Below are 15,292 nucleotides of genomic sequence, written 5' to 3' on the forward strand. Positions count from 1 at the left end.
TAGTTTTCTATTCAGTTTTACTCCACTTTTTACTGCTAAGTAAAGGTGTTTATCAAATCTGAATTTTCCCTTCTAAGTTTGAGGATGTAATATGATCTTTTAAGGAAGGCTAGTTACTGTTGGGTGCTTGCTCTGTTATAAAATTCTTCAGAAATATCAGAATTATATGTAGTTACTCTGCTTGCTTTTTCCACAGACTTTTATGATGGGGAAAAAGAGAAAAGATGCCATTATAAATCTGAGTCTGAACTTGTATGAAGGGCAAATCACTGTTCTTCTAGGACATAATGGAGCAGGGAAGACTACTACCCTTTCCATACTCACAGGTATGTATTCAGGAACAGCCCAGTTGAGAAGATGGATGACTGAACAAGAATTCATGTTTTTAGGGTCTAAAGAAATTTTTCCTAAGTACTACATGATCATACCTTCTCCTTCTCCCAGTTGGGTTATTTCCATTTCAGCATTTATCAAATGTAGAAAGAATGTTGACTATAAAATCAGATGACATGAAGTAAGATCTTGCTTTTGCATTTTCTGTGGTATGACCTTGGACAAGTCATTTAGTCTTCTTTTAGCTTGGTAAAGAAATTGAATATCTGTGGGTTTTTAATAGAAATTTATTATATTGAAGTTTGACAGAATTTTAAATTTTGGTCCCTCATACAATGCTTAGGTATGGTATATATTAATGGGACTTCCCCACAGACTTATCATCTAGACAAATTCCGACAGGTATACTCCTTAAATGGCCTACCAGTTATTTGTAGCTAAGCCTTCTTCTCCATCTTGAACTTTTCCCCTACCACTTTTTTGTCTTTTCCAGTTCTTCACCTCTAGGAGAAATTGCCAGTCTGCATCTCCACAAATGTTGCTTCCCCTAAGATGACTGAGGGCCTAGGCTAGAAACAATACTATTTCCAAAGCTATTAGTTCAGGGTCCTAGGTTATCTCTCTCTTAGGGTCTGAGAGAAGATGGTTATTATGATGGTAGTAGTGATTTGACTTGACTTACATGGCATATGCTGCCTCTTCTCTTTCCTTCAGGGTGCCTTGCTGTTTAAGCTGTGTTGACTTATCTTCCCTATGTGTGGCAGTTGGTAGGAATGGTTGGTCCCTTTTCTACATATGCTGTTAACTTGGATGACCCAGACCAGGAGGTCTAGGGAGCCTTTCTACTTTCAGGACTCTTGTATCTATATGACTTTTAGTGTCATGTGGTCAGCAATGGTTTCCTGTAATAATAAGGAAGGTGAATGGCTTCTCTACAGTGTTTCTCCCCTTAGTTATGGCTGTGGAGGATGGGATGGAAGGAAGTCAAAGAACCACCCAGTATAATCATTTTACTCCATGTTCTCCTGTTCAATACTATATTATTGTTTCAGATAAAGTAAACAACATGATGGAGAGCTTGAAATTTTCTCTTATTCCTCAGTACCTCTCAAAAACAAAAATTATGCACCAAAAATAAAGCAACTTCAACTACCTCCATGGTCTAGGACATTCAGCATCCAAAACAAACCTATGAACTGAAGCTCATTGACCTTGGGCTCCCTTAGCACTGTCCTACTACCTCCTACAATATTGGCAGTGAGGCTGACTAGCAGACCCAACAACATGACACAAGCTTACAACAAAACCCATACCTACAGCCTGGTTCCCCCTCCATCTTTGTAGTGCTATGGAGACACTGGCTTCAGACCATGAAAATGTGTCTTGGACATGACAGAGAGTCAGTATGGCTATAGCCCTTTAAAAGCAAAAGCCTTCTAGAAGCCACAGTTCCATAGTACCAACACTGAAAAGTGCAAAACTGCCAGTGCTAGATGAAAGAACTAAGAAATTGGGGGAGAGACACTGGGAGAGAACAACATGTGTATGAGGGAATGGGGGAGGGCTGTGAGCACTGTAGTTTGAGGGAAAGAGCACAGCATCCCCCCGGGACCAGTTCTGACAACACAAAAGTCAGTTGGGACAGAGACATAGGTTGGTAAACTATAAATTGCCCAGCATGGGAGGAGGATGTGACACTTTTTGAGATCCAGCCCTCAAAGAAACCAAAGAGGGGACAGAGTCAGAAAGTGAAGGGAGCAGGGGAGAGACTGAAATTAACAGAGATTTGGGGATGAAGAAACTCAAAGGCCTTGAACATAAACAGGGAAAACAGTAACAAAAGAAGAAAATATACCCTCAGGATCTAGTACATTAGTTTGGGCATTTATAATTAAATATTGCAAAACAAAGGGAAATCATTCAAGTCTTGATGAGGCAAAGGACCCTCTGGAATGTGAGGAGAGTATGGAATGACCACATGCTTTAGTTAGTGGTTAAAAAGAGAAATGAGAGTTATGAGAGCAGAATTTATATCCTGCATAAAAAAAAACAATGGGCAGAATAGAAAAACTGGAATCTGATGGCAAACCTCACTAAAGAAACAAAAGAGGAAGCAATAGATTGGAAATACAAATATTACAAATACAAACAAATGAAAGATAAACTAGAAGAAAAGCAAAACACAAGATTGAAAGAAAACATGCTCACTATGCAGGCAAAACATACTGATCTCAAAGGATGTGTAGAGACAACCTAAGGATCTTAGGTCTCCTAGGAGAACATAAGAAGGCAAAAATCTTTAACACCATGATGAAGGAAAAAGAAGAGATCTGCTTAGAACTTTTGAACATAGAAAAAGAAATACCAGTTGGAAGAGTTCATCAGATTGTCTCCAGAAAAAAAATCCCATTCAAACATACATACATAGTGGTTAAATTGAATAATTCATTTAAGAAACAACAAGTTCTACAAGTGATTGGAAGAAAGACCTTCAAATATGAAGGAAAGGAAATTTGAATAATGTAAGACTGTTTTGTACCCACTAGAAAACATAAAGAAATGGAATAATGTTCTCCAAAGAGCTCAAGATGCAGCCCAGGGTGACCCTACCCTGAAAACCTACACTTAACCATACATGAAAAAAGATGGTTTGTTCAGAATAAACATTTTTAAAAAGATAACCAGTCCTTTCTCTTGGCTGGCCATGGGAGCCCGCACGATGTCTGGAGTCATGGTGAAGGATGTGAACCAGCAGGAGTTCGTGTGGGCCCTGGCTGCCTTCCTGAAAAAGTCAGGGAAGCTGAAAGTCCCCGAATGGGTGGACACGGTCAAGCTGGCCAAGCATAAGGAACTGGCGCCCTATGATGAGAACTGGTTCTACACGTGGGCGGCTTCCACCACCCAGCACCTGGACCTCCGTGGTGGCACCGGTGTGGGTTCCATGACCAAGATCTTTGGGGTCGCCAGCACAAGGGGGTCATGCCCAGCCACTTCAGCTGGGGCTCCAAGAGCGTGGCCCAGCCTGCAGGCCCTGGAGGGGCTCAAGGTGGTAGAGAAGGACCAGGACGGGGGCCGGAAACTGACACCTCAGGGACAGAGACCTGGACAGAATTGCCGGACAGGTGGCAGCTGCCAACAAGAAACATTAGGACAAGGGGCGGCCAGGTAGCACAGCGAGTAAGAGCACCGGCTCCAGTGTTGGGATGACCTGGAGATCGAATCCCGGGCTCAGACACTTAGCACCCACCCAGAAACACCTGGCCTTGTAACTTTGAGCAAGTTACTTAACCCCAATTGCTTAGGGGCAGCCAGGTGGCTCAGCAAGTAAGAGCACTGACTCCAGTGTTGGGATGACCTGGATCAAATCTGGGCTCAGATACTCAGCACCACACCCAGAAATAACTGGCCGTGTAACCTTGAGCAAGTTACTTAACCCCGATTGCTTTAAAAAAAAAAAAAAGAAACATTAGGACAAACCACACCAGATTCATTAATAAATTTCCTTGTTCTTAAAAAAAAAAGATAACCAGAACTAAAGAGATTATTTGCTTCTCAAATACTCCAAACATCAGAAATGCAGGAAGAGTGAATAAATGTAGCAACAGGGACAACAATTGTGACAGCAGAGAAATCAGTAAGAGATGTCTTTCTAAATTTACACAAGGAGATAAGGGTGGAAGCAGAAACCTGGTAGAAGTAACAGTGAAGAAGCAGATAGGGCATTATGAACAGAATTAATAACACTGCCTATAGGTAAATAAGTTTGGGGACTACATTACTACATGGGAGGATACATGAAAAGGGGGAAGAGGATCAAGAGGAGAGGGAAAACTGTGTAATGGGACAAGGTCTAGCAATGAGGGGAATATGACCCCTGTGGTTTCAGAAATAGAAGAGCTTACAAGAAATTGAATGAGGGGAAAGAGAGGTTGAAAAGGGGGAGGAATTATTTTGATGATGGGAGGGAGTTCCCCTGATGAATGCTATTATGGGTGAAGAGAGATGGTCTGTGAAAGAACATGGAGATTTGATGCTTGAAATATATATTATAGAAGGGAAAGGAGGATTTGGAAATCCTGGAGGCAACTGGCACTTGAGGAAGTGTGAGAACATGGACCCAGGGAGGAAATTTTGATGCAAATAAGGAAAAAAGGTAGCTAGGGGATGGTATAGATCAGTGGTGGGTAGCATAACCAGGGACATGATGGTGGAGGGGTTCTCCCATGAGGCATTGTCCTCTCTGACACCAGCAATAATTGGCATTGTTATAGGAATGAGGCACAATGGAAAAGGGGAATCCGTGCGCAAACTCTACAATGCAGTGGCAGAAACTGTCTAGAGGGGAGAGCCTGGAATGGATAGCTTTTAAGTTTGATTATATGAGGAGTACAGAGCAGTGATAGAGACCAGACAATTTTAGATGTCATGAATCAGAGAGTGATAATCTAGAGTAGACAGAGAGAATAGAAAATGAAGAGTAAGAGAAATTCTTTTTTGAAAGGGACACAAAAATGAAATAAAAAAACTATTGAGTAGAACTAGTTGAAGGGGAATAGAAGATGAAGGGAATCTACTTGACTGAGTGGGGGAAAAAGAAGGGAAGAATTATATAAACAGATAAAAGCAGGAGAGTAAAAAGAACAAGTACAATCCAAAGGGAAAGGAATAACAAATGAGAGGATATTGGGAATGAGGTGAAGAGAACCAGTGGGAGCAAGGCTATCACACAGAAAAATTAAAGTAACTGAAGGAACAGCAGAAGGGGGGGGGTAAGATGTAACATGAAAAAAGCCTCTATTACAGAAAGCTGGAGGTATATGTAAACCTAACTTTCCTAACTTCAAATGTGAATGGATTAAACAGTTCATTAAAATGAAAAAGAATAACAAGAAACACATTTAAAAGGCAAAGACTGAGAAGATGGGGAATTTTTTCTTTTTACCATGCGTCAGGTGAATCCAAAAAAGCAAGAGTTACCATCATGCTATTTTTGACAAAGCAAAAAGAAACATTCAAAAATAAGAGTTAAATAAGTAAACTATATTGTACTAAAACTAACAATAGGTAATAAATCAATAACAGCATAAATTTATATGCTCCAAGTACTTTAGTATACAAATTCATAAGGGAAACATATCTTTGAGCTACCAGAAGACGTAGACAGTAACAGTAGTGACAGGAGACTTTAATATCCCTCTTTTAGTTTTAGATAACTTTCATTAAAACAAAAGGGAAAATATGGAAATGAACACATTTCTAGAGAAACTAAAGTTAAAAGGCACACCTAAATGGGACATCAAAATAATATACATATTTCACAGCAGCACATGTAACTTTTACAAAAACTGACTACATACTAGGTGGCAGAGGTATTGCAAACAAATGTAAAAGGCCGAAGTTATTGATACATCCTTTGTAGACCATAATGTAATAAAAAGTCTTTGGTTCAGGGATCATGAATAAAAGATACAGACCCAAATGGAGACTTAACAGGGAACTTCTTAATAATAAGTGGGTTGTGGAACAAATCAGAAACAATACGTATGTAAAAGAATATGATAATGATGAAGCAATGTACCAAAATTTCTGGGAGGAAGCTAAAGCAGTCCTTAAAGGGGAAAATCAAATCCTTACAAACATACATTCATGAAACAGTAAAAGAGAGAATTAGTTAACTGAATTGAATATCCATTTAAAAAATTAGAAACACAAAAAATAATTTTTTAAGAAGCACAAGAGGGATATAAATTAGAGGGGAAATAGATAAATTAGAGACAAAGTCCCATAGAAATGATAAAACTAAAAGCTGGTTCTTGGAAAAGACTAATAAGATTGGTAAACCCTTAGCTAATCTGGTTAAATAGAAGAGACAGAAAAATAAATCAGTGAGCAAGAGGAAATCACAGTAAATCCAGAAGAAATAAAAAGAATAATCAAATCATATTCTGTACAGTTATATGCTTACAAAATTCAGAACACACAAAAAAATAGAGAAATGCCTTCAGAATTATAAAATACCTAAACTATCAGAAGATCAGGTAGAGATGTTAAATAACTCAGGCTAAGAAAAAAAAAATTAAATCTAGGCATAAAGGAACTACCAAAGAAACAAATTCCTGCTCCTGGTGGATTCACAAGAGAATGCTATCAAACTTTTAAGGAACAGTTAGTATCCATATTTGAAAAGTTATTCTCAAAATGATAGGAGGTAGAACCATGATGGCAGAGGAAGAGGGAGCATTTTAGCCAAATTCTCCCAGTGTTTCCCTCAAAACAACTTTAAACAAGTATGTAAAAGATATGATAATGATGAAACTCATTAAATAACCATTAAATAAAAAATGAGATAGAATTCTGGCATGGCATAGCAACAGGTGAGGGTAAGACATTTTTCTAGCCCAAAATAACTTGGGAGCTTGGAAGGAGTGGTCTCTCACACTGGAATTGGGGGTGACCTGGAGCACAGTGGGAAGACATAGCCAGTTGTGGACTTTAGAGACAAGAGTATTAGCAGCAGATTGGTTAGAAAGAGATTACAGGGGGCCTCTGTATTGACACTGGGTGCAGAACTGGGCACAGTTTGGCAACTCCACTGGCCATAAACCAGTTCTAGTTGGCAGTTCCAGGGTAGAGAGGAGGGCTAGTGCTTGCAGTTGCAAGAGAGCCATGCCTTTACCTTGGTAAGGACCAGAGCACAGACCAGAAGAGAAGTAACCACACTTCTCCACAAATCATATCAGCTTAGAGGCAATGAAAACTTACAGATCTCTCCAATCTTACCCCAAACTAGCTGTGAAAAGAGAAGGGTGGGGACAGCTAGGTGGTGCAGTGAATAGAGCACTGGCCCTGGAGTCAGGAGGACCCAAGTTCAAATCTGGCTTCAGAAACTTTAACACAAAACTAGCCATGTGACCTTGGTGAAGTCACTTAACCCCAATTGCCCTACCTTCCCCCCTCCAAAAAGCAAACCAAAAAAAAAAAAGAAAAGGTTGGAAAAACTTGAAGCTTATGCTAGTGTCCCTATATATCCCCCACCCTTATTGTGTGAGCAGAGCCTAAAACTGATATAAAGTTTAAAGTCAAGAAATGAAAAAATAATCAAACAACATAAAAGGACCATAAAAAGCTACTATGGTGACAAGGAACCTCAAGTCACAAATTCCAAAGAAGAGGGTGTTGGTGAAAACATCTACAAACAAAGCCTAAAAGCAAAATACCCATAGAACACAAACCCATCAAACATTCCTGGAAGAGATAAAAAGAAAGAGATTAAAAACAAAGAAATGCTTTTTAAAATCACGTAAAGAGTGTTAAAGGAAGAATTGGGGGAAATATGAGAGCAATAAAAGAAAATTGTGAAAAGAAAATTAACAGCTCAGTAAAAGAGACAAAAAAATATATTGAAAAAAGAATACCTTAAAAAAATAGAATTGGCCAAGTGGTTAAAAAATAAAAAGATACAAAATCTCACTGAAAAAAGAGCTCAAAAAAGAAAAATTGGTCAAATGGGAAGAGGTACAAAATTTCATTGATGAAAATAACTACTTAAAAAGCAGAATTGACCAAATGAAAAAAAATTTCACAAAACTCTACTAATGAAAATAATTCCTTAAAAGTTAGAATTGTGGGGTGGAGTCAAGATGGAGGAGTAGAAACAGGACTACCATGGGGCTCTGGCTCTCACCTCATCCAATTCATGTAAAAGGTGAAAGAAGAAACTCTGGAGCTATAGAGCCCACAAAATAACACAGAGAAGCTAACCTCCCACAGAGGACAGCTTGATGGGCTGGCAGCAAGCGTCCAAGGCAGTGCTCTTGGAGCCAACCCTGGCTCCGCACGAGCCCAAGGTTTTAGCCCCAGCATGGGCCTGACCAGCTGCCTGGCTGGATGGACTTCAAATCACCAGAAACTGTGGTGGTTTCCAGAATTATCAACCCAAAGATGCTAAGGACACAGTGAGAGGTCAGTGCAGTGTGGACTTTGGGATCCAGTAGTTGGGCATGCCCCGGGCCACTCAGGTGCTGCCACCACATGGCAGCTTCAGCTCCTGGCCTACATATTGTAGGGGGACCAAGCGACCAGTCTGAGGGGTAATCACTCTTTAACTTGTTTGGACCTGGATTGCGGTCTAGGGTGGAGGTCCTGAGGTGGGCAACCACCTTGCCAGAGTGTGTGGAGGCTTCAGAGAGGGCACCCAACTAATACCTTCGGGAGCTGAGAAAACCCCAGCATTTGGTACAAAGCACTCCTGTCTGGTAGCAGAGGCCTACTGTGGGAAAAAGCCCCAAAGTCAAGTAATTGAGTGGCAACATGAGCAAATGAGGGAAGCAGAGTAAACAGAGCAACCCAACTTTACACTCATATTTTGGGGACAAAAAGGATCAAAGCATGGAACAGGAGGAAGACAGTGAAGTCATAACTCCTGCACCAAAAGCTTCCAAGAAAAACATGAGCTGGTTACAGGCCATAGAGGACCTTAAGAAGCAAATAAGAGAAGTGGAGGAAAAATTGGGAAGGGAAATGAGAATGATGCAAGAAAATTATGAAATGAGCATCAACAACCTGACTGAAGAAAATAACACCTTAAAAAATAGACTAACTCAAATGGCAAAAGAGGCTCAAAAAGGCAATGAGGAGAAGAATGCCTTAAAAAGCCAGATTTGCCTGATGGAAAAAGAATCTCAAAAGCTCAATGAAGAGAGTCATTCCTTCAGAATTAGATTGGAACAAATGGAAGCTAGTGACTTTATGAGAAATCAAGATGCTATTAAACCGATCCAGACAAATGAAAAAATAGAAGGCAGTGTGAAATATCTCATTGGAAAAACCACTAACCTGGAAAATAGATCCAGGAGAGATAATTTTAAAATTATTGGACTACCTGAAAGCCATGATAAAAAAAAAGAACCTAGAAATCATCCTTCAAGAACATCTCAAGGAAAATTTCCCTGATGTTTTAGAACCAGAAGGCGAAATAGAGGTTGAAAGAATCTAACAATCACCTCCTGAAAAAGATCCCAAAAAGAAAACTCCTAGGAATGTTATAGCCAGGTCCGGAATTCCCAGCTCAAGGAGAAAATATTACAAGCAGCCATAAAGAAACAATGTGAATATTGTGGAAACACAATCAGGATAACACAGGATCTGGCAGCTTCTACACTGAAGGATCAAAGGGCTTGGAATATGATATTACAGGGGTGAAAGGAGCTGGGTTAAAACCAAGAATCACCTACCCAGCAAAACTGAGTATCATGTTTCAGTGGAAAATATGGTCATTCAATGGAATAGAGGACTTTCAAGCATTCTTGATGAAAAAAACCAGAGTTGAATAGAAAATTTGACATTCAGATACAAGAAGCAAGAGAAGCATGAGAAGGTAAACAGGGAAAAGAAATCATAAGGAGCTTATCAAAGTTGAACTATTTACATTCCTACATGGAAAAATGATCATTGTAACTTATGAAACTTTTCTCAGTGTGAGAATAGTTGAAGAGAATAGAAATGCGTACACACACATATGTCTATATAGGAGGATATATGGGCATATGAATACATATGTGAATATGTATAAATATGTGTACAGGTATACATAGATAAAGGGCACAGGACCAATTTAATAGGAAGTTATGATACTTAAAAGGTGAAATTAAGAGGTGAGAGAGGAATATAATGAGAGGAGATGGGGAGAGACAGAATGGGGTAAGCTATCATCTAGAAGAGGCAAGGGAAAATATATATATATATATATATATATATATATATATATATATAATTTATATGTAAAATATATAAAAATTATATATAAATATAAGGGAAATACAATGGAGGGGAAGAACAGGAAGGCAAAAGGGAATGGGTCAATCTTACTCTTATTGAATTTGCCTTAGGGAGGGAATGACATACACACTAAATAGGGTATCTCACCCTACAGGAGAGTAGGGGGAAAGGGGATGAGAGGGGGGATGATGGAAAGGAGGGCAGGCTGGGGGGAGGGAATTTGGAAGCACCCACTTTTGAGGGGCAATGGGATCAAAGTGGAGAGTGAAGCAAGTGGGAGGTGGGATGGGAGGGAGGGAAATATAGTCAGTCTTTCGCAATATATCCACTATGGAAATGTTTTACATAGCTGCACATGTACAACCTATACTTAATTGCTTATCTTCCCAGTAAGGGTGAAAGGCAATGAATCTGGAATTCAAAGTTTTAAAGTCAAATGTTTAAAACATATATATATATATATATATATATATATATATACACACACACACACATATATGTACATATATATGCACGATTATTAATATTATTTTACATGTAACTGGAAAATTAGACATACAGGCACTGGGGCATAGAAATCCATCATGCCCTACTTGCAAGTCAGAGGGGGTATGGGAGAAGATATGGAAGAGAGTAAATTGGAGGAGGGGATATTTTGGGGTGGTTGGTAGGGGGAAAATGGAGAAAATTTGTAACTCAAAATCTTGCAGAAATGAATGATGTAAACTAGAAGTTAATAAAACATTTGATTAAAAAAGTTAGAATTGGGCAAGTGGAAACTAATGACTCCACAAAACATAAAAAAAAAACAATTTTTAAAAAGTCAAAAGGTTGAAAAAAAAACAAAAGATCTCATCAGAAAAATTACTGTCCTGGAAAACAGATTGAGGAATGATAACTTAGAATTATTGGACTGTCTGAAACCCATGATAAAAAAAAAAAAGCCAAATTCAGATCTACAAATCAAGGAGAAAATATTACAAGCAGCCAGAAGAAAACCCAGTCAGATACCATTAAGCCACAGTCAGTATAACATAATATTTAACCATAACCACAGTAAAGGACTGGAAGACTTGGAATATGATATTCTGGATGGCAAAAGAACTAGGATTACGACCAAGAATAATCTACTCAGTGAAGCTGAGTATAGTCCATTGGGAGGAAAATAGTCATTTAATGAAATAGATGATTTTCAAGCTTTCCTGATGAAAGCCCAGAGGTGAATAGACATTCAAAAACCTCAAGAGAAGCATAAGAATGTAAATATGAAAGAGAAATCATAAGAGACTAAAGTCTAACTGCTGACATTCCTAAATGGGAACATTTTATATATGCCTTTGTGTGTGTGTATTATATCTTCAAAGAATTATCATTATTAGGGCAGTTAGGAATCTACATAGACAGCATAGATATGAGTCAATTATATTGGTATTATTTCCAAAAAATGAAAGTGTGAGAAAGAGGGATGAACTGGGAGAAGGGGGAAAGGAAAGGAAGAATGGGAGAAATTATCTCATAAAAAAAGATTTACAGTAGAGAAGAAAATGAATGTTAAAGCTTAGCAATGCTTGAACCTCACTCATCTGAGCTGGTTCAAAGAGGAAGGGCTATATATGTGTGTGTGTGTGTGTGAAACACACATTTCATTCAGTTGGTTATAAAAATCTATCTTACCCAACAGAGAATTAAGAAGGGAAGGAGATAAGAGAAGGGGAGAGAATGATAAGAGGGAGAGTGAATTAAAGGAGGCAGTGGTCAGAAGCAAAGTAGACTTTTGAGAAAGAACAGGGTAAAAATAGAGAATGATAAATAGAAGAAATTAGGATGGAGGGGAAATGCATAGTAATCATAACTATGAATGGGATGAACTCACCCATAAAATGGAAGAGGATAGCAGAATGGATTAGAAACCAGAATCCAACAATATGTTTACACACTTGAAACAAATAAACATATTTAAAATTATGGGCTAGAGCAAAATCTTTAATGCTTCAGTTGAAGCAAAAAAGACAGAAGTAGGAATCATGATCTCAGACAAAATAAAATTAGAACTAATTAAAAGATAATTTTTAATATTTTAAAAGATCTTTTTATCAGGAGGCTTTCATCAGGAAAGCTTGAAAATCATCTATTTCATTAAATTTTTAATATTTAATAGATAATTAAATAATATCAGTACTAAATATATATGCATTAAATGGCATAGTATCTAGATTTTTAAAGGAAAAGCTAAATGAGTTATAGGCGAAGATAGATAGTTGATAAATATAACCATAAAATAAATAGCAAAGTTAAGGAGATGAATAGTTTTAGGGAAGTTAGGTATGATAGATCTCTGGAGAAAAAAATGAATGGGAATAGAAAGGAGCATACATTTTCTCAGTGGTACCTGGAATCTTCACAAAAAATGAAATGTTTGGGAGGCTTCAGGAGGACCTGAGTTCAAATCCGGCCTCAGACTCTTGACACACTTACTAGCCACGTGACTTTGGGCAAGTCACTCAACCCCAATTGCCCTTCAAAAAGCAAAAAAAAAAAAAAACCTGAAATGTTTGTTAGGGCATAAAAACCTCACAAGAAAATGCAGAAAAGCTGAAATATTAAATGTACCACAATGCAATAAAAATACATTCAATAAAGGACCTTGGAAGAATAGAATAAAAAATAATTGGAAACTGATTAATTCTAAAGACTGAAGTAGGTCAGAGAACAAATCATAGAAATAATCAACAACTTCATTAAAGATAATAACAACACTGAGACTACATACCAAAATTTGTAGAATACAGCCAAAACAGTATTTCTCTAATCTCTTAAGTCAGTAAAGAAGAGAAAGAAGCATATAAATGAATTGGGCATTGTAGCGGCAAGCACCCCAAGCGTCCTCAGGGTTGCTTCCACCACAGGTTCTTGGATCTGCTTTGTTAAAGGAAAGCAACTCAAAATGGGTTAACAAGCTTAATCAGTCAAACATATATCGTTTACCTTGTTCAGGGGAAAAAGGTCAGCACCCCGAACTTCAAAGCATACAGGCAGAATTATCAAGACAGAAACAGATCAAGTAGACAGATTTCCAAACTGTCCAACCATTACATCCATACCCAGTCAACATCTGGGTTTCCACATCTGGGTTTTTCAAAGCCAGGGGGGCCCTGGACAACGGCTTCCCAGAATACAGATCAAATCACAGAACACTTCTCAAAGTGAGCCCCCAAAACAAAGCTACACATCAGGGCTTATATAGCCTTCTCCTGGCTCAGAGAATGTAACAACCTTCTGGACCCACTGGCCAATTAAGAAGTGTCTACTGAAAAACAAGCCTCCCACCCCAGGCTCCAGGTGCACTTTAGCCTAGGGGCAGGGAAGATCTTTAAATTTGCATTTCCATTACAGGCATGCAGCTAAAAAATTAGAAAAAGAACAATTTTAAAATTCCCAATTAACTACCAAAATGAAAATCCTGAAAGTCAAAGGAGAGCCAATATAATTGAAATGACAGTTCTATTTAACTTATATATTCTGTGCCATACCAATCAAACTATTAAAGAATAATTTTATAGAATTAGAAAAAAATCATAACAGAGTTCATCTGGAAGAGCAAAAGGTTAAAAATAGAAAGGAAATCAATGCCAACAAAGTGAAGGAATGTGTCCCAATAGTACCAAATTTTAAACTTTATTACAAAATGATAATCAACAGATCTGGTACTGGATTAGGAATAGAGTGGTAGATCAGTGGAATACATTTAAGGACACAGTGTACTGTAAGTACTCAATATACAGTAGTAAATGGCCATAGTAATCTAGTGTTTGATAAAGCCAAAGATCCAAATTTGGGGGCCAGAACTCACTATTTGAAAAAAAAAAAACTGCTGGGAAAACTGGAAAGCAGTCTGGCAGAAACTAGGTATGGACCAATGTTTCATACTGTATAGCAAGATAAGGTCAAAATGGGTTCATGATGTAGACATAAAGGATGATATCATAAGAAAATTAGGGGAGGGGGCGGCTAGGTGGCACAGCAAGTAAAGTGCCAGCCCTGGAGTCAGGAGGACCCAAGTTTGGTTCCAGCCTCAGACACTTAACACCCACATAAAATAACTAGCCATGTAACCTTGGGCAAATTACTTAACCCCAATTGCCCTCCAAAAAGCAAAAAAAAAAAAAAATTAGGGAGCATAGAAAGTTTACCTGTCAGATCAATGGATAAGGAAAAAGTTTATGACCAAAATCATTTTAAAATGGATCACAGGAGGTAAATCAGATGGTTTTCATTACATAAAATTTAAAATATTTTGCACAATTTGAAAAATTAGAACCCAAACAAATAAACCTAAAATAAGCACAAAAGAACAGATATTAAAAATGAGAGGGGATATAAAAAATTTAAAATAAAACCCCATAGGAATGACAAAACTAAAAGCTAGTTCTTTGAAAGGACTAACAAATTGATAATCTGATTAAAAAGAAGAAAACAGAAAAATCAAATCAATAAAACAGGAAATTAGCAAGGTAAAATCACATTAAAACCAGAATAATAATTAGAATCTATCATGCACAGTTATAAGCTTTAAAAAATAGAAAATAGGGGCAGCCAGGTAGCACAACGAGTAAGAGCATTGGCCCCAAAGTCAGGATGATCTGGGGTTGAATCCGGGCTCAGACACTTAGCACCCACCCAGAAATAACTGGCCATGTAAACTTGAGCAAGTTACTTAACCCCAATTGCTTTTTAAAAAATAGAAAGTAAAAGAGACATACCTTCAAATATTAAAAATGCATAAACTATCAGACCACCAGACAGAAGGGTTAAATAATTTGGTCTCAGAAAGAGATAGATCTAGCTGTAAAGTATCCTTGAAAGGAAAAATATACCCCTAGTCCTGATGGATTCATTAGTTCTATCAAGCTTTTAAAGAACAGTTAGTGCTCATGTTTCAAAAAATTGAAAAAGAATGCACTCTACCAGAATCATTTTATGGGATAACTAGAGTCTCAATACCTAAACCATGGAAAGATAAAACACAGAAGGAAAACCATGGGCCAATATCATTAATGAATATTGACGCAAAAAAAATTTTAAAACAAATTTTATCAATTTGACTGCAACAATTTAGCTAAGAAAGCATTCCTTATGACCAAGTGGGATTTATACCAGGGATGCCAGAATGGCTTAACATTAG

General features: G+C 37.8%; 1 protein-coding gene and 1 pseudogene across 1 annotated transcript in view; both read left to right on the forward strand.

Annotated features, from left to right (window-relative positions):
• The window catches only part of LOC138163251 (phospholipid-transporting ATPase ABCA3-like), a 230,876-nt gene that overhangs the window by 113,753 nt on the left and 101,831 nt on the right, over nucleotides 1-15,292 (forward strand). The window contains exon 13 of the mRNA XM_069090799.1: nucleotides 197-326. Within this exon, the coding sequence (XP_068946900.1) occupies nucleotides 197-326 (130 nt within the window). The remainder of the gene's footprint in view (nucleotides 1-196; nucleotides 327-15,292) is intronic.
• LOC138163137 (small ribosomal subunit protein eS19 pseudogene) lies at nucleotides 3,047-3,482 on the forward strand (annotated as a pseudogene).

The sequence above is a fragment of the Petaurus breviceps genome, unplaced genomic scaffold (genome assembly GCF_028583685.1).
Source record: "Petaurus breviceps papuanus isolate PSGF00001 unplaced genomic scaffold, PetGlider_PUasm1.0 187, whole genome shotgun sequence".
NCBI classification, from domain to species: Eukaryota; Metazoa; Chordata; class Mammalia; order Diprotodontia; family Petauridae; genus Petaurus; species Petaurus breviceps.